A 21169-nucleotide genomic window follows, 5' to 3' on the forward strand; every position below is an offset into this window, starting at 1 on the left:
CGGAAAGGCTGAGGGCCGTGACGCAGCCAGCTTCTTGGAACAACTCTGAGTGCCAGAATGAAAACTTCCCAACATTCATCATCACCTGCAAGAGAGACCATTGATTGCCTGGTGGTGGTACCAGTGCTGAAGCAGACAGAGAGGCAGGGAGCTGTGATCGCAAAACCTCTTAACTTCAAGTCAAAGATCTTGTGCCACCCCTTACCTTACCTTACCTATACCTTACCTCCCTGGAAATAAAAACGTCTGGGTTTTCCGAGGCTACACCTTACCCCTTATATATTTGTTATTTTTTTTAAAATAATTTTAAAATAATTCAACTAGCCGATCTACATCGACACGTTGTGAGCTTGTAGATCAGTTGTTTTTTCTCTGGGGCCCATAGCTGCTGCTGAGGAGGGGGCTGCTGCTGAGGAGGGGGCTGCTGCAGGGGGGCTGGGGCCCATAGCTATTGCTGAGGAGGGGGCTGCTGCAGGGGGACTGGGGCCCATAGCTGTTGCTGAGGAGGGGGCTGCTGAAGGGGGGCTGGGGCCCATAGCTGTTGCTGAGGAGGGGGCTGCTGCAGGGGGGCTGGGGCCCATAGCTGTTGCTGAGGAGGGCTAGGGGGCTGCTGAGGTGCCCAGGTGGTGGTGCCGGTTGGAGGTGAGGCCCGGATGGTGGCACCGGCTGGGGAGGGGAGACAGGTGGCGGTGCTGGCTGGGGAGGGGTCCCAGGTGGTGGTGCCGGCTGAAGGTATGGCCCCGGGTGGTAGCACCGACTGGGATATCATATAAACAAATGAAACTATAAACAAACATAGGCATAAACAAATTAAGCTAATCAAATACTCAAAGGGGCATTTTGGCAAATAGAAAGAAAACTTACGAGTAATGCATCAATATATATATAGGCACTCATTAGGCACAATGTAGTTGTGTTGCTACCAGCACCTCTCCAGTAATAAGGTATACAAATGTTTGTCTGTGGCTTCTAGTTAGGCCTATAGCAGTATAGCCTGTAGTTCCCAGGTGTGCCAATGGCCCCACCCACCACCAACAAGGCAACCTGCTACTACTCCACCCCACTATCAGCTATAGACCGATTCACAGAGGGGTGCCCTGGGCGCGGCCATTACTGAGGTGTAATCCATGGAGCAGGTGCTCCGTAGGCCAGGTGTAGCTAATCAGTGCTGTTGCGCTTAATGGTACACCTCAGTAATGGCCGCACCCAGGAAACCCTCTGTGAATCGGTCTATAGAGTGGTGTGGTTTTCTACAGTGCCGGAGATTAGCTGTACACAGACGGACGGACAGACACACAGACTCACACACATGACTCACTCACACACACCCAACCCATCTGCAGTAGTGGATTTCTTGAAAGAAATTGATAATGACATAAATGCATAAACACCTGCACTGCACACCTTTTTAAATATGTCTGTTTTTGTGGTTTGCCCTGTGGTTTTGATTGATTGATTGATTGATTTATTAACGGTTTGCAGAATTACAGTACATTTCAAGTACAACTCAATACAAAAACTGTTAACAATGAGTGGACGACACCATAAAGCATTACACTTGTTTACAATAGGGCCCACCATTTTCAATTCATCAAAACATTTAGAGACGTACGATGTGTTGCATTGCCGGAGTCAGGTAAGTGTAACAACAGAGAATGGCGAACAGTGAAAAGAAAACAAACTCAGCTGGATGCAAATGTATGAAAATATGTTGAGAATAGCAGATCTACATTTTGATGCTTTGAAATGTCAAAGTCGACTTTGAAAAACCTAATTTGACACACAGAAAAATCTACCCACTCCTGTCTCCTGTAGGCTACTAGTGTGCAGAGTGACCATCTTAAAGGTTCACATAAATTGTCTGTCCAATATAGAAACTCTGTTACACATTCTGAATGCTTCTAAAGATCTTACCAAGATTAATATAATTTAATGTTCTTATCTGTCTCTAGCAGAGAGTCTCTACAGATAAGATTGTAGAGAGAAAGGAAGCATGGGCATGATGGGGGATAAGGGGGACATGCAACACAGCGTAGAGGAATGGAATGTGCAGTCTAGGCCTACCTTACAGTAAGTGGTTGACAGACTATACGATCCACGCCACAGCCCACAAATTGAGGTTTTCCAATTCAGTTGGCAGGTCATCTTTGAAGACATATTCCTGAATTTCATAGCTTCATACAATTGTACTGTAGTTGCCATTTTGCTTTAATGGCTAACAGTGCTTGGACAATAAGTTGGTTGAGTAGACTCCAATCAGGCTATAGGCCTATACAATCTGCTTTGACTATGAAAGCACATAGTCAGGCTTTCACGTAGAAGCTAGTATGACCATTATTACCAGAATGTTATTGACATCATTATGTGAATGAAGAAATTGTAATGTAACATAATATGGCCTTTGGTTGAACATATGCAATGCATAATTATGCTTATTATTAAAACATGCTCATCCATAGACAATGAATATAAAGTATAACATTTAATTGTTGATGGAATAGCAGCTTAAATAGCAAACTCACACACTAACACTAAATCAGAACAATTTTCAACCTGGAAAGAACATCAGTTTCTACCTCTCTGATTTCATTAATTTTAAACATAATTTTACTTAGCCCTAACCGTGACTTTACAATAAGGCTTGTAAATAACAACATTGACATTAACAACCAAAACTTGAAAACCATGCTTGATGACACAAAAGATGGCCACAAGGTGTCAGGCTAACAGCAAATTTTGCAGTCTCCTTATCTTGTTAAAAAAAAGGAAAACATGAAAGAGAGAATTACCTAATAACAAATGTAAGCCAGTATCTGCTTTTTTTCAGAAATGGGATTATGGCTGTGTAATCATCTGACTTTGTAGAACAGAGATTATGATAGCTGTCAACACCTTGCATGAGATAGTGTTGGTCCATTCATTCTTATCGGAAAAACATTTTGGTCTCGTGATGGGAAGATGGCATTTGATTTATTAATACATTTTTAAACCATTGGTTTGGCAGAGCTGTAATCTCACAGCATTTGCTGTGGCAAGTGCATACTTATCAATGGCTGGGGGACTCGAGTCATGGGGGATAAGAATCGGAATGCTGAGGAAATGAACATCAGGGTTTCATCTGCAGGCCCTATATTGTAGAATAGGTATTGGCAATAAATATAATAATATTCACAATCTTATTTTAGAAAAATGTGAAACATCTTCATAAAATATCTTATTGTTGATGATCACCAACGGGAGAGCGTGAAACTGGAAGACTAAACACCCTCCATCTACAAACTGCAAGCATTTTCAATATCAGAAAGATTAAAAAATTTGCAATTTCATCACCATTCATAACCATTATATTCAAATGTATTATGTTCTGCATATTCATTACTCTTTTTCTAACTTGAAAAGGTGATGCACAAGGTGATGCACAGCAATCATCATTCTGCCCCAGAGAATTTATATGATTATAAGGTACTGGTGGCAGGCTCAATTGCAGCCAGCTCGTCCTTTGAAGCCTTTAGAATCCAACCCTTACAGCTCGAAGAGCAGCCATTAGTGCTGAACACACAATCTACAACTCCAGGGGGAGTCAAGTCTCTCTGCATGACATCCCACACAGCAACATCCTGAGAGCAAAGAGTACCAAAAATGGACCGTTATGATCCGCTTGGATCCCCCTCTTTTATTTTTCACCAAGGTGAGTGGGCCTGGACTTCAACAGTATCCATGCTGTTCTGGAGATATGGAGTACAATATTGTTCAGTGGTGTAAAGTGACAAGTACATCTACTCAAGTACTGTAGGCCTACTTAAGTACAATTTTGAGTTTTTTTTTTTTTACATTTTTACTTATTATTTACCCATAATCGTTCTATACCCCACTACATCTCAGAGGAAAATATTATTTTACTCCACTATAAGTCTTTGAAAACGTTAGTTACTAGTTGCTTTGTAGATTTTGATTATTATTACAAAATGAACTAAATTAACCACCGTTATCCACTTCAATGCTATGCATATTTAGATCATTTGAAAATAGCAGATCTACAAGCTTGTGCTTTATAGTCTGTGTCTACATTGCAGTATTGATACTTTTACTTAAGTAAAACATTTGAGTACCTTTTCCACCACTGATATTGTTGCCATATATGGGTAAAGTTTAAGGAGGCTGTTCAGTATACTTTGCTTTGATTATTAAGCATCACTAGTACATCATCTGATTTATTTTGTGGTTACTTACTATATGCATGATGTTCAGGGATTGTGTTTATAGGCTACACATTTAGCTTTTAAAAAACAGGGCAAATTACAGCCTAGAAGAATATCAACCACATGGGCTCAGTTGGCCTCATTTATCACCCCATCTGTTCTGGGACAGTGGAATTCAATTGTATTTATGCATTTTCATTCATAAAAAGACAGTCAGTCACACTGAAGAAACTTCTATTGCTGCACAGTTCCAGGAGTAGTGTATCCCTGGGGAGAGTACATTACTTTGAATGCTTCACCAGCAGATGAATGCAATGATCACACAGGGGGGAGCCGGTTTAGCATTTTGCTCAGGGACACTTTGACTGGGTTAGTCGAGCCGGCGATTTTCCACGTTCTCTATCCACTCAGCTATGGCCGCTTATTTATTGTCTGTCCCATCTCTTGGAGGTATCAACACTGTAGCTCTTTGTAGAGCCACAGAGAATACATTATTAATCTATAACTCTGGCTCTAATCTGTTTTCTAATTTATTACGTTTCCAAAAATACTGTTGCTGCACGTATCGCCATTATGCTTATGCACTGTTCCAGATCTGTCACTCTTCTTATGCTGTAAGCAGCGTGCCGTAGTAGTAGCAGATTGTACCATGTTGCCACTCTATTGTGCATTCACAATGGCAAGAATGGTTATCTGTACACTGAATGCCTCTCTCTCTCTGTGTGTGTGTCTGTACTCTGTATGTATCTCTCTCCGTCTCTCCCTCACACATACAAGCCTGCCCTGCACAAATGCATTCTCGCACACATTCTCGCACGCACGCACGAACGCACGCACGCACGCACGCACGCGCACGCGCACGCACACACACACACACACACACACACACACACACACACACACACACACACACACACACACAGTTACAGTAGTAATTCCATATTCATGAACATCTCTCAGGCCTCAGGTGCCAGCCGGGTCTGGAGTATACGAGACATTCAAGTGAATAGCAGAGGATGGTTTCCAGTTGGGTTGGTAGAAGTGGATGTTGAAAGTTCGAGCCCAGTTGGAGAACACCGCCTTCTCTGTAATGAAGCGGTGGTGGCTTCCCTTTCGGCTGTGTTCATGAGAGAGATACATGGAGCACTCGTCAGGCCCTATGGGCTCGTAGTAATGATACGGCACCAAAGGATGGGAAGATGATCTGCAAAGAAGGAGAATAAGGAACAGAGAGAATATAGATGAGATAATGAAGGGAAGTGGGGGTACAACAAGAACATAGTATAACGAAAGAGAAACAGCGGCAGAGAGAGTAACACACAACACAACATACTGTAAGAGCCTGGAACCCACCGATGTGTTCATCAAAGTCAGCAGCATTGATCTCATGCTGACAGTCCGTGATCCAGAGAGTTAAGTGAAGAGCCACTCCAATCCAGCTTACATTCCCTCATGAGCATTATGTCACTACCTGCAGTGCCGGTTCTAGGCCTTTAGTGGCCCCAAGCAACATAATATTATGTGGAAAAATCTGTAAATTTGCCATGAAAATGCTTCAATCTGGTGCACTTTGAGATCAAAATTAAGAAGCTAGGTGGGGGCCACATGTGGCCAGTAGCCCATGTAAGGGATAGGGGATACATAAAAAAAATATATATATATCTACTCCCTGTGACGTGGCCCCCTCAGTGGTTGTGGCCCCAAGCGACCGCTTGGTTCGCCTATGCCTAGAACCGGCCCTGACAACCTGTCTTCTTTTTGAGGATGCATGTGAGAGTATACTGTATAGGCCAGCATTACAATGTTGTTTCCTGTGATGTTCCGTTGGAGGGGGTGGGTGGTGGAAGGGCATGCGTGCCTTGGGAATTGTTATATTTTGCACTTCCACTGGTTTCAGTTCTAGTGATTGAGTTTACTAGATTTTGTGTATTGCAAATGTCAGTAATTTTTCATCTGTGCCTGCCTCTTTGTGTGGCAATGACAGAAACCTGAATGTAGCACTGCAGGGAGTACGCACGCTGTTCATTCTTTTCTCATTTTTGCACATGAATGTCACTCAGGATAAGAGTGGTTGTACAGTACATGCAATACATGAAAATATGAGAGCACAAGATCCCACCTGCAGAAGTCAGGAGGCACCATTCCATATACATTGATCCTATCACACAGCTCCAGTGCTATAGCCATGGTGAACCAGCCTGTACTCAACCAGGAGTTGGACCTCTTCCTAGAAGACAACATGTACAGTATATTAAACATATTCATGTATTTATTTACACACACACACACACACACACACACACACACACACACACACACACACGCACACACACACACACACACACACACACACACACACACACACACACACACACACACACACACACACACACACACATTTCACAAGAAGTATGAAATTAAAAACTATTATAAAAAAATATATAATTTCAAACCTTAAGTCTCATATCTAGTAGTCATACATGTCTGAACGCTAGGTTATACTGCTTAAAATGAGCAATCGATAGATGTTCGTGTTCAGGTGTCAGCTTCTTGTAACAGTGTCAAAACAACTGATCTTCAATCGAGAAAATGTGACGCAAAATGTTTCTTGATCGAAAAGCAGTCATTTCCCATCATGGGTAAAAGTATAAATTGGCCTTCAACATCTCATTCAGTCCTTGCTTGTACCCGGGGAATAGTCATGCATCCGGAGAGATTTAATCTGACTTCAAAGTAGAACGAATCGTCTATTTCTGATGACAACTCAAAGCTGTAAATGCTTCACTGGGCATTGCTACAGTACACGAGGAAAGACTGAATCCCCCTGTAGAAATGTCATTCTGGCTTCAGTGAGGGACAATCGTGACCTCATAATGTTAACCAAATCCCCTCAAATCCTTCACCATATATTGGCACTAGCTTTGATGTAAATCCCATTAATGGTACTGTCACTGTGAGTGGTTTCGCAGCTCGGATCTCCCACTTGTTCTTTTGTTGAATGAGCATGTAAAAAAATACAGCAGGGCTTTCATAAGAGTGTAATCTGTATAGTTCTGAAAATAAAGCGCGCTGCCTTCACTGCACGTTCTGTGTCTAGTACATCAAGCTCGAAAGCAGAAGTGATTCATTTAGTTATTTATTTATTTGATCAAATTTTCACTCTTTTTTCATCTCAGCACACAGCATGTGTTGAAATTCTTCTTCTTCCTCTCCACCCACACACATGCACACATGCACCCACACATATACCACACACACGCACGCACGCACGCACGCACGCACGCACGCACGCACGCACGCACGCACGCACACACACACACACACACACACACACACACACACACACACACACACACACACACACACACACACACACACACACACACGAAAAAAAACGAAATACACTCACTGTAAGTATCTGCAGAAAACTATTATTGCATTAGCTGGCCTAACAGCATTAATCAAGCAATGTCATAATACAAAACTAGAATAATCATTTATCACCACTCACCTGTGACAATCCCCTCGATGGCTTGATAGGCTCCAGTCTTCCCAGCTCCAATCATTGATTTGTTTTCTTATTTTTTCCTCGACCAGTGTACAACACTGCTGCTTTTCACACTGAATCACTGATCAGTGATGGATCCCAGCTTCTGACTTCTGGGTCTTTACTTCTAAGGTGATGCTAAATTTGGCTCTAGGCTCTCTCAGTCTTGCTTTCAAAATCTAGGTTTCTTGCTTATTGGGGGATTTGACAACTAGTGTACATCATGATTAGGGTGTGACCAGCAGTAGCAAACTAATTAAATGTTTCAACCTGTAGAGGCCAGTGAAACCTTAGTTTACCACCAGTGTATAGTTCCTCTAATTAACACCCTGCTGCTTGGCTAACATTTATTTTTAAATCTTTATCAGGGTTTTTTTGGCAGCAATTAAGAATGCTGTCCTCAATCTAAACACCAGTTTTCATGTGGTTAGGACGACAGAACTCTTTCGTCTTGAAAGCTCACCTGTCTATTCCCGTTTCGTTTTTAAAGAGTTCGTCGAACCTCAGCATCTTGCCCCGGGAGATGACGTACACCTTGAGCGCGGGCTGCTGCTGCTTCAGCAGTCTGAGTTGGTTGTAGACCAGCCCCCTCCCGTCCCGCCTCATGCTCATGCTCGGCCCCCAGAAGATCAGCGCGGCGTCCTGGCTGGTGTTGAGCAGCTCCCGGCGGTTCCGCAGCACCCTCTGCAGGCTGGAGTGGGCCACCACGCGGAGATGGGTGCGACGGCCAACGTCGCCGTGGAAGCCGGCACTGGGGGCGTCGTTCATGCGGATGACGCACTCTGCGCGGTCGATCTCGTCGCCCCGCTTGCTTCCTGTCAGCTGACCGGAGCTGGTGACCAGGGAGCAGGAGGTGCAGTGCATCTTCAGAGGCTGTTGGGAGGGCAAGGGTCAAAGGTCATTCTGAAAGCTGTACTCTGTAAAATGCTCAGTGTTAATTCAACTCTGAGAGTGTGCGGTAATGTAACCAAATGGATCCGGATGAAGATTTTACTGTACATGTGGCTTTCAGTAAATGAGATGTAGCGTGCATCTCATTTGTGTGATTATTATGTTGATTATTCAAATGGAATGAGACCCATTTGACTGCCATTAGTTCCACCAAAGTACCAATGATTACAGTTAAATGCGTCCTCAAAGATGAAATGACTGGATGTTATTCATGCATGTTTACTTTGCTACTAATGTATTAGATCACACCAAGTACAAAGTAAGTTCTTCGGCTCAAGTTCAACGTTTTTCCCATGCGCTTGGGAAACCACCACCACGAAGGTTGTGTGTTCAAATCCACGTGGTGGGGCTCTTCACTGGAAGGTGAGTCAGTACTCAGTAGGATACAATAGTAGTGACAAAGGAATCAATTGGCATAACAACTAAATTGCTCAGAAATGGGCGTAAAAAGCAAAAGAGAGAATACATAAGTGTGTGCCTTTACAGGGCACTTACACTAGCACGACACTACAAAGAAGCATTGTATTAGCTATGTGGCTTAAGGATATTATGGGATTTTTAAAATTGGAAAAAATAAAGTTTACAATTAGAGGTTCAACAGAAAGGTTATTTTCTAGCTGGCAACCATTCATTACCTACTTTGAGAATCTGAGGGTACTTCCGACAGACTAATTGAACCAATACTATGTGTGTTTTTTTGCTTCCTCATAACGATAGAACTCTGTATAGAGGGGGCTGTATGACAACGTTCCGATTCAACACAATATTTTCCAACATAACTTGTAACTCTTTTGAACTCAAATAACCCAACTCATAATTGTATTTGTTTTATTTTATTTTATTTTTTGTTATTTATATTGTTTTTGTTATCTGTGCTTAAATTATTATTTTTGTTTCCTACTGTTCATATTATATGTCAAATATACATGGTTGTTTTTTGTATGTCTGTACTCAATTGTTGTTATTTTTTATATTGTTTAATGATGACGATAACTGTGGGGGGAGGGATGGGGTGAGGGAGAAAAAAAATATATGGTATGTTCAAACTGTACTACACTGTTGAAAACTACTACCAATAAACATATGACATAGCTGAGCCTAGCTTGGGGATCTTCCACAGGTCAGACCATAACATGTTAAGGCGTTCCTGCTCAGTTCTAGCCACTTCTGCCACCGCTGCTCTTCGATCTTCTTTGGAAGCCTATGACCAGAACAAGTATCGCCCCTCCCAAGGCCTGCTCGACCCTCCTGGACTCTGCCGACCACAAATGCAATGTCGATCTCTTCATGGGCTTTCCACTTTCTTCCTGTTCTTATCTGGGTGCCCGCTGCTCTCACCAGCTGGTCAGTGGATTCCCTCAGCTCCAGCAACAGCCGAGCCTTCTCTTGCTTGTATCCCACGCTGATGGATCACAGTTGTAGGCCTACTTGTAGCGTGTTCCCACCAAAGAGGCCTACCTACGCCTGGTAGTCCCATGCCAGCCCCTCCCTCCATCTTGCTTACCACTGAAGAGGGGATTTCACTCATAGGACATCATAGACTCCATCCTTGGGCGATGGAGATGAGTCTCTGATTGTACTGTAGTACACTCAGATGGGATGACATTCTCACATTTTCAGACAGCAAGGTGAACCAGACATTTTCGTGTATATTCAAATTTCACTGAGGCCTGTTTTATTTGTACACACATTGTACACATTATGGTGCAAAAACTAAAGAGAGCAACACTGTGTTGCTACAGACTAGAACACATAAGAATGTCAAGAGCCCACCTGTTATGAATTATTCCAAGCCTTAATGGAGAATCCCTTTGGCATTCTGAACCGTGCTTTAAGCTCCATACTATGTGTTTGCACTCACGCACGCACGCACACACACATGCACGCAAGCACACACAAACACACACAAGCTATTTACCCTCCCCCAGGGCCAGAAAATACTCTCTTTCCCTTTTAAGCCAATGATAACACTGAAAATGCTTTAACAAAACATGTTCTCTAAAACAGAATATACCCGTACTCTTTTCAATAGTGCAGGTATGGAGCAAGGTAAGCAATTTCAGGTTGCAAATTGCCTAGTGGTATTACAGCATAGAGGACCCTCAAATTGACACTTATTAGCCTGCGGACCCCCATTTGAAGATATATGCCAGGGACCCCCATAAGAGAAGATAGTTACAGCTCTAGCAGTGATTCTCAACCTGTTTAATTTCAAAGACCGCCAGTTTGACATGCATTAGTCTACGGACCCCCATTTAATGGCATTTCTCTGAGACCCCAATTTATATTGTAAAAGCAATGTTAATTTTAACATTTTCCACTGCCCCCCCCAGGTTGGCAGAGGAAATGTAGCGCCCAGGATTACATTAGCTAATTGGCACTGGGTGAAAAAAAATAAAAACTGGGGATAAAAATAAAAATAAATTAACTCTCAGAGTTACAGACCCATAAGGGTCCATTTGGTTCCAAACTATCATTTAGCTGGGGACTCCCTGGAACTCCCTCAAGGACCCCTAGGGGTCCCCGGACCCCACTTTGGGAACCACTGGCATAGAGCGCCTGGGAAATGTTCCCTAACAGTAATAAATGTGTCCTTTATGAAAAGTTCTCACTGAGAAATCCCAGAACTTAACCAAATGGCTGCATAATATAAACCGTGCCACATACACATTACCATGAATACGCAAAGGAAAGAGGGAACAAAAAAAGAATTAAGTTGAGGAAGGAAGGAAGGAAGGAAAGTTCACGATTATCACACGATTCTAAAATATCCATTAACAAAAAAACATAAACAAAAATGTAAGAGTAACTAAATGAATTGGACAGCCAACTAGCGCTGCACGATTCTTCACAAACGCTGGGCAAAACCTAAGCTGTAGGGGCTATCATTTGTTTTGGGAGGAAGTTGCAGGATTTTGGCAGAAATACCGCTCAAGGAAATTACGTTGATGCTTTACAAATCAGTTTACAACAAGTGTTGTGATTGGTCGGAATAATATCGTATCCGGGGGAAATACATTTGCCGGATGTTCCGAACCGCGACACTTCCGCCAATAGCGTCTCTGCCGTAGGTTGAGATCAGGCTTTTCTCTTCGCAGATAAGTAAGCCTGGGACCGAGGCTAGGTTGCATAGGTGTTTGAATCAGATTAACATTTTCTTCGATTAATTGTGCCACACTAAACAAAATATATATAATACATCAATCCCATTAACGCTGACACACATGCACTTTAGTCAGTCAGTCAAGCACTCAGTCGTCACTCAGGTTCTCTGTACTTTGTGTAATGGGAACAGATCTATGATCAATGATTCATAACCTTGATGAAAACACTCTCCTTGATTAACGTGATCTAAAATAACGACAGGCTCAGCATGAAGTGGCTTCACCATCAGTGTTGATTTAATTATCTGAAGCCATTACAAACAGGCCCATGGAGTCAGGCAAGACAGGAAGTGGCAGTTCAATGGCTCCCGTTCCAGTCCCAGTCAATTACCGCCCACACATTGACTCCAGACTCATCAGTATCTTCCTGTTTATATACTTCCCAGGGGAACGTCACAATCATAATTGCTTTCCCAGTGAACTCCATCAGTCAGCCTCTAAATATCAGACCGGAGCCTCCCTCCTCTCCTGCTCTCTCCAATCATCTAACCTCTCCCTTTTCGCTCCTGGGCAGGCACCAAAGGATGAACGCATCCCATCCAATTTATGATCGAGATAGATAGCATACAGAGATAGCATACATTTTGGGAACAATTGTGTCCATGTGGCATGTTTGAAGACACAGGGGACTCATGAGGCAAGTTATGATGGATTTGGTTTCATAAATCCTAGGCGAGGAACAATAATGAGTAAACGAGGGCGATAAAATGAATGGCTTAAGCTTGTTTCATACACAACATAGTTGCGCCCCGAAAATGATGATGTACAGCTGAATATAAAGGCCTCCTTATTTACAGTAAAATAACACTAGCCCACCACTTTTTATACAATACAAAAATACACTGACAGAAATCACCGGAGAACCAGGGGAGATCAGTCGCACCACCGTGGAGGGAAGTCTTAATGATCAGAGCTATGGTATATGTTCACAGAGACCAATTAATTACACTGGAATGCTCCTGACAGTTGAAATCTCATTAATCTCCTCCCGGTGACACATTCGTGAAGGAAACTCTGTTCGCAAATTGGAGAAATTAAGGGGCACATTGAGTGTGCATGTGTGCGCGCGTGTGTGTGAGGCTCCATTCAGCCTCATGCATGATGGGGGGGGGGGGGGGGGGGGGCATGCCTCTGAGGATGCACCCTCGGAAACAGTGAAATGAAGGGGAGAATCAAATGGTGTGCTGCTCTGTGGTATATGTGAGGGTACTAGTGTAGCAGTGCCTCAGAGCCTCAGCCTGATGGCCTCAAAAGTCTAATATCTCCACCAGTCCATAGGGATATCCCTTTGGTCTAGTGGTTAAGATGTTGGACTTTCACATGGGAGACCCGAGTTTGAATCCCATGCGTTACACTAGATCCCACAGCGGGCGATATAATGCTCCACACTTATGCCTTTTGAATTCAGTCGGTTGCAGGGCTGCTAAATGGATCTGGAAACACGCTGACTGGGAAAGCATCGGTGTCATTTTAGATTTTAGCTACCGTATGTATATTGTCTCTGCCGGGTGGAAACCTCATATATCCAAAACCTTTCAGGATTCAAATTCAGAAGCACCAAAAGTAACAGGTCTACAAGATTAAAATGTGTTCCTTTGCGCCACGTTTCGAGCTTGTGGATCTGCTACTTTTGGTGCTTTTCTATGACGCTGTAGTATGATCAAGTAAGTGTGGGGTAAGTGTAATTGATTATTTGGGTTTTGGGTCATGTTGCAGATTGCAACATGATGCGTCGTGACTGTGAGCAGCTTGCAGATCGGCCATTTTCACCAATACCCAGAATAGGGTAGCTATAGGTTTCAAGTCGTTAAACACTTTTAAGCCGAGCTTGTAGATCGGGATTTTCTAACCCTATGCCCAAAATAGGACCCCAAGTTTAAAGTGTTTAAGAAGTGGCAAGTGATCAGCCTGAAACACACAGCTGCATCATGTTTGTTAATGGCTTCCTGCCCTACTGGTCCAGAATTATTTTCACCCCCTAGCACAAGTAATCCAATTCAGTAACACATGTATTATGTTATTATGCACTGCTTTTATATATGTGGTTGAAGACTAACTCTGAGAATGCATTCAAATAGAGACCTGTGAGAGAGGTCAGGGTGAGCTTGTTCCTCTTGCGGCGATTATGAGGCTCTGCCGACAGAGTAAAAATTCAGTATGGAAAAGTGCACGCCCACACCCAGGCTTGCAAGCAAACACACAACGCACACACACACACACACACACACACACACACACACACACACAGCACAGGTTATGCAGGTTTTGGTTATGCAGGTTTTGTAATATTGTGTTAAAGGCCAATGTAGATTGATTCTACTGACAGTTTCTGAAAGGTCAACATGGCAGAAAGAGAGAGAGGGAGGTGAGGGGCAGAATTAGACAATTGAGAGAGGCTGTCTCTCAACTGTGTGCATGTACACACTATCCCCAGTGTTAATTTAACCATTTCACAGTTGAATTAACATTGAGTATGTGCGTGTGTGCGTGCATACGACGTACACGAGCATGTGTGTGTGTGTATTAGCTAAGGACATAAGTTCATATGTTTCATCATCTGCCAAAATGTAAAAGCACTCACGTGTTTCAACTGCCATGTTCATGCACAATAATGAAAATTATGCCTTTTCAGATGTCACTGCTAATACACCAGATATTATTGTTGTTGATGAGCACAGTAGAGAAGTGACCATTTTGGAAGTGGCATGTACATTTGACCACAGTCTGGAAGAGGCATTCCTTACCAAGGTGCTTAAGTACTTGCGTCTTAAGGATGCTATTATACAGCTTGGCTACAAATGTAAACTACTTGTGTTCATATTTGGAAGCCTCGGTAATGTCCACAAATCAGTCGTGAGGGGCCTGCAGATTGCAGGCATGCCCAAGCCTGCAATCTGCGCATCCACTATTGTTTGTGTTCAAGACATTTCTTCTAAAATGTGAATGCAAATAAAGATGTTAAATGTGTGTGTGTGTGTGTGTGTGTGTGTGTGTGTGTGTGTGTGTGTGTGTGTGTGTGTGTGTGTGTGTGTGTGTGTGTGCGCGCATGTGTGTGTGTGTGCGTGCGTGCGTGTGTGTGTGTGTGTGTGTGCGTGCGTGCGTGTGATGTGGTGTGATGTGATGTGATGTGGTGATGTGATGTGATGATGATTTGCAGTAATATTTAGTTGTGGATGTATAGTACATGCAGGTTTGTTTGTTTGTTCTTTCGGTGCATCGTGTGTGTATGTGTGTGTGTGTGTGTGTGTGTGTGTGTGTGTGTGTGTGTGTGTGTGTGTGTGTGTGTGTGTGAGAGCGTACGTGCGTCACAGTGTGTGTGTGTGTGTGTGTGTGTGTGTGTGTGTGTGTGTGTGTGTGTGCGTGCGTCATAGTGCGTGTGCGTGTGCGCGTGTGTGTGCGGGTGCGTGCGTGCTTATAGGTCTGCCAGTGTTCATACACGTCTCAGTGTTGTGTGTGTTTGTGCGCTGCTGCACGTGATACTGTATGTGTACTGTATGTGTTTATGTCCGTGTGTGTACTGTACGTGAGGGTGTATTTCTGGTGGCCGTGCACTATCATCATGCTATTCCCTTCAGCAACAGTATAGACCTCAGCTGACCCTGCGGGCAGACTGTGGGTCTGCTCCTGCTACTGCAGTCATACTACCGTATGCTGCTGCAAGCAGAGTGACATTGAGCAGTGGGAAAAATGATGCAGTTCTGCATCAAGAATCCCTGTCAGCTGACAGTGCCGGATGGTCCTGAAGGGGACCAGTCGGGGGCGGGGGTGACTGTTAATGACTCACACTGAAATATCTCACACAGCAGAACCGTGGACCCATGTGGCACTCACCCAAGAAGTGGCTTCCTCCAATTTCTCTGGAAAGGTTGTGAGATTGTCTGCAATAACTGGAAACTGGTATTTCATTTACTTGGATATATTTTCTTTGCGTTTCTTATTCTCACCCAAACGCGGTGAATATAGCACGGATTGGCAATTCCGTACATATTACACTACTACTGTTTTGATCGCGATGGAGGCGTGGCTTTCACTAGTATTGTACGTATGGAATTGCCAATCTGTGCTATTTCACCGTGTTTGGGTGAGATCGGGTTTGACATTATTTACGATTCTGTGCTATTGGGTAAGGGTTACAACTCAGACAGGGTTGAATCAGCTCTACCGAACTTCGCAACGTTCGACACGGAAACTTGCGCGCTTTAGCGTGCTCGGTGGTGTCTCTCGTGGCTCAAGTTCGGTAGAGACGGCACCCCTCCATCATGGTCTATTGGGAGGATGTCAGTGTAATATGTATAGATTTTTGAGTTTTCTGCGTGTATGTACGGAATTGCCAATCCGTGCTATTTCATCGTGTTTGGGCATGAGACCAGGTTGGTTAAGCAATGCGCATGTCTTTAAGTTACACAACAATACTGTTTCAATGTATAGATTATTCTTTTGACAGAGATCTTCCCAAGTTCATGTGTACTGTATCTCAAAACACAACTTATGCAATTGCTTTGGCTGAAAGATTATTATTTTTTGTGATTTAAAGGGATGTGACTAGGGTTTTTCATTAGTATTCCTTTTTCAGAGGCCCCTTAGCCTTCCTTTATCGTATTGAGACTCATTGTCCTGAGTCAGGAAAGGTGGACGAGTCAACTCACCTCTGAAGAAATTACACTTCACTCCACTTCCACACTTCATTCTAATCTTCTGCAATCGTTTGCAGTGCAAAGGAGTGAACTGCCCAAACCACAATGTGTTAAGATTGAATTTTTCACCTGTCTGGTCCAATACTAGTACTTGAACAATACAATGTCCATTTCACTTCACAGTGCCTTTGTGCTTTTCCTATATATCCCACTGACAGACAGAGAGAGCAGCAGCTTTGCTTCTCCACCCAGATAACTTGCTGCTAACAACAAATCCACTAACAACATCAATGAAACTGTTTGGAAACTGAGTTGTTCTATTGCCTTATAATAGTAATACTAATACTAGGCTAATACTACTATGGGCGCAGACGTTGGTCTGACGTGCAACAGTCCAACACATGCATGGCTGGTTAAGACTCAGTTTCAGTTCCGACATGCAGTGTCAGACTAATGCCCGTTGGACTCTTAGTATGTCGGGAACAAACACATGCACCGACTACTGCTACTACTATTACTATTCAATATTTATTTAGTGCTTTTACTCTACTAATGAGTTGAGCTGGCTACATACTTCAACCGACGTAGGTTTGTAGGGACAGGGTAGGCAATAACAATACTTATGTATTCTGCCCAAGACTTTTTCATTCTGTCAACAATGAAAAAGCAGCATTCATTTTGAAGAGGTGTAGGCTGATGAGGTTCTAGTCTCACAAGCCAAACTCCAGCATAAAACACAAACTCTCACAAGACATGGCAAAACTTCCGTAATGTACCTCTGTGGCAAATTTCCCACAGCGTGTCAGAGGGAGGTCAAGCACCAGTTCCAGGGCTGGCTGTACACTTCAGTGGCTCAGGCGACAGATGGAGTGAGCCACGGTATTGCTAGCCAGATCCATTGAGCCTTATGGGCAGATTACTGAGAGGGTGGGGTCTGGCCAGAACTGACTGAGGTCTGGTTCAGTCTCAGAACTGATTTCTGAGGTAGTATAAATAGACATACAGTATGGACATGAGAGTGTTCTGTTATTGATTAATAATTCCTGAATATACTTGTATTTTACTCTTTTTTTTACTCACTTCTATATTTCTTTTTTTAGGATATGATTTAGTCAGATAGTCAGATTATTCTAGTATGAATGATATTATTTCCAATACCCAGTTGTGAGGCTCCTCAGAGTGTAATGATCATTGAATTGAAATAGGTTCTGCATCATTTGTCCAATCCAATCGATTTAGTGTCATTCTAAATTGACTGAAACTTTTAATCAAAAGGTTATTTTGAAAACCACAATTATACCCCCAAAACACTATTATGCTAATTGTCACATGATGGAGTATATTGGGATTTACTCATGCTTCAAGCAGGGACTGTGTATAGGTACATGCCATAAAGGACACAGCACTGATGTCTTTAATTGCCATTGCGGTCGATACCAGACCTGTTTTAAATAGTTTCCTCATTAAATATTTCATGGCAGACACGTTAATCATTTATTTGGTGACCTAAGTAAAGTCCAAGAAAAAGGTGGCATGTCCGATTGTCCGTGCACTTGAGCTCAATGCTTAGTTAGGACATTATTTTAACATGTATTGAACATACTATATTGATTTTGTGTATAATATAATATATATACACATTACCTCATCGACTGCCAATGATTTCAAAAGAAATCCAAGCCAGTTTAGTATAGTATTATTCTAAATTTATCTGCTTTTTGTTAGCGTTTTTGGTGAAAACAACCACGGAAAAAGAACTCAACGTCACGGAAACACACTCCCACTCCCCCCCGATAAAAGTAGAGATTCTCTTCGTTCTTTTGAGATATTTGGTGTTTACATACACCAAATACATACACCAAATACAAAATATATTTTGTCGTTCTTGAAAGATTAGTACAAACTCTGGCATGCATGCTGCAGACTGTGCTAGAGAAACAATCCGGCATGGTGCATTATGACGGACAATTATAACTGGCTCAGAACAGCAGTGAAATGCCACCAGTGAAACGAGCCAGGAATTGATATAATAACTGCACCGATTGAACTTATTGATACACGATATGGTCATACCCAAAAAATAAACAAGCTGTTACTGCAGAATCCAAGCCTGAATCTCAAGTTCAGACTATTTCCTAGGGAGTTTTGTAACATGACTCATCCACACTTCACACAGGAGAAGCTTTTTTCTAATGCCTATTAAATCTGGCACTGAGGAATTGCCCAACGCCTCAGCAAGCTGTTTTAGTGAAAAACCTGAAATTTCAATTTACATGCCAGCCTGCCTGCTTTACACGGATGACAGCCGAATACAGATCAGGAGCTCTTCACATTACACATGCACAGCATCACCACAGTAATCAATGTGCTTGTGAAGTGCCTGATGCTTGACACATATACACCCAAAGGATCTAAATTATGTTCAAAGACACTCAGCTGTTGAATTGTTGCTCCACATAGAAAATTGAAATGCAGGGAAAGCCAATGCATACCCTTGTGTTAAGGAGCAGTTAGCCACACACAAACGCACGCACGCACGCACGCACACACGGCACGCACGCACACACACACACACACACACACACACACACACACACACACACACACACACACACACACACACACACACACACACACACAACAATGATATCTACTCTACATTGTCTGAAGTGTCTGGCAAGTTGCAACATTTATGTAATGCATGCACACTTGATAGAAAGTGAAGCAGAGAGTGAATTACATGATACATAATTCTGATTTGCATAGTGGACAGCTAAGTGATTGAATATTACAAAGGCAAACTCAAGTGAGTGAAACATTTTAAGACAAAATATAATAATGTCTGTGCTGTTGCTCTTGGAAAACTGAGAATGAATACATATCCAAACAAGAAATGTAGGTTATAGGCACTCATTTAGACAACAATTCCTCTACAATTTTGAAATCAAAGTAAATATGACAAAAATGTACTGTTGCCATCTGGGGGGCAGGCATGGTGACAGAGGAAGGCTAATAGTATGAATTATTTAGCATACCGTCTGCCTCCACATGTATTTGCTTTGTGACTGTCAACTGGGTCAGTTTTTCAATCAACGCATTTAAATGATGACCTGCTGTGAATCGTTATGATAGCCTAGTTTGAATCACGCGACTAAAGCAGATTCGTTCATATATTTATTATATTAGACAATTAGCAAACATGACATAACATAGGCCTACCATAACATAGGCTACTATGAGCACAAACATGCATACAAAATATTTAGGCAGTCTGGCATATTTACCTTATGATCAATTACAGCTGTGTATCCTGCCAGAGTTGATGTAAATGGCCTTTTGTTTGGCTGCTTCTGTGGTGGGCCATGGTTGTCCGAGTGGTAGGCTGATGAAGATGATGATGAAGAGGTGTCACCAGAGCTGCTGTGATACACCACCATAAGACTGGTAACCATGGTAATGGTGATAATTCCAACAACCCCATGACACTATGGAAACAGACAATTATACATTATACATTTTGAGAACCGCATGTTCAACCCAGATTCGGCAATCGTCACAAACAAGGGACTGAATTATTTTCGTTCCTATGCCACCAAAATGTGGAACGCCCTACCAACAGCCATTAAGACATGCCAATCCCTTGACTCTTTCAAAACGCTCTCAAAGGGCACCCGGACGGCTGCAATTTGAAACTGGCCCCCGGAAAATTGAAATCCCACCCCCTTTCCCTTGTTACCTCCTTACATGATTTTCTGTTTTTTAGTTCAATGTTTGTTTTGTAAACGCATTGACAATGAAGGGAAAATGTACAATGTGTCATTTACATCATATTGTCTCTTTATTGTTGGTCATTGGTTATTAAATTACTACAGAAGATGAGTTAGACTTAGTTAGATATTAGCGCCCCTCACTTCACACGGATGTGATTCTTAATATAAAGTGTATATTTGTACATCTCTAAAATGTTCTGATGAATTGAAAATGGTGGACCCTGTTGTAAACAAGTTGTAATGTAATATCAGTGTGTCGTCCACAGTAACAGTCTTTGTATTGAGTTGTGCTTTCATGTTAAATGTACCCATTCTGCAAACTGTTAATAAAAATACTTCAATCAATCAATCAATCGAAAAACACAAACTTACACTCAAAACAAAAGTTATAATATATATCTGTTACATTTGAATAAATGCACGCGCCGCACACACCCACACACACGTAGCCTACAGTACACACGCACACAAACTGCAGAATAATAAGAAAAAACTTATTTCCTAACGTCACAAATAAAATTACATCTGTGTCAATGTTGCCAGTATAAGAGACAGTGAGAGAGAGGGTAAATGCTATATTCTTGTCCTGCTAAATTCCGAAATAGTTTGCTCATAATTACCATTCGCGTCCTCATTCTGCGACTGTTCAATTATTTCCCCGGTTTGCCAAACGTTTGTCCACTTATTGTCATCATTACAAGTGTAACGAGCCAGAGCGCGCACACAATGAAATGCACTATTGTGTGGAAACACGAGTTTGTAGCCTGGACGCAACACCTGGACCACGGCAGCATGCCAGCATATCACAGAGCATGCAGACAGATCACTATGTGGTGTGCCGCGTGTGCGTCCACTCCTAACTATAGTACTCTCTATTCTACAGTCTACACACGCACGCACGCAC

General features: G+C 42.6%; 1 protein-coding gene across 1 annotated transcript; it reads right to left on the reverse strand.

Annotated features, from left to right (window-relative positions):
- Positions 1–357: 357 nt before the first annotated feature.
- st6galnac5b (ST6 (alpha-N-acetyl-neuraminyl-2,3-beta-galactosyl-1,3)-N-acetylgalactosaminide alpha-2,6-sialyltransferase 5b) lies at positions 358–20950 on the reverse strand (the record flags this gene model as incomplete). The annotated part of the gene is made up of 6 exons (XM_080770474.1): positions 20886–20950; positions 19780–19980; positions 8210–8619; positions 6319–6426; positions 5191–5403; positions 358–757 (listed from the first exon to the last, which is right to left on the reverse strand). Exons 1-6 carry the CDS (start codon positions 20898–20900, stop codon positions 358–360), a joined length of 1347 nt encoding a protein of 448 aa, XP_080626600.1. The 5' UTR covers positions 20901–20950.
- Between the last annotated feature and the right edge of the window lie 219 nt (positions 20951–21169).

This window comes from Protomyctophum bolini (genome assembly GCF_963924005.1).
Source record: "Protomyctophum bolini genome assembly, chromosome: 8".
Lineage (NCBI taxonomy): Eukaryota > Metazoa > Chordata > Actinopteri > Myctophiformes > Myctophidae > Protomyctophum > Protomyctophum bolini.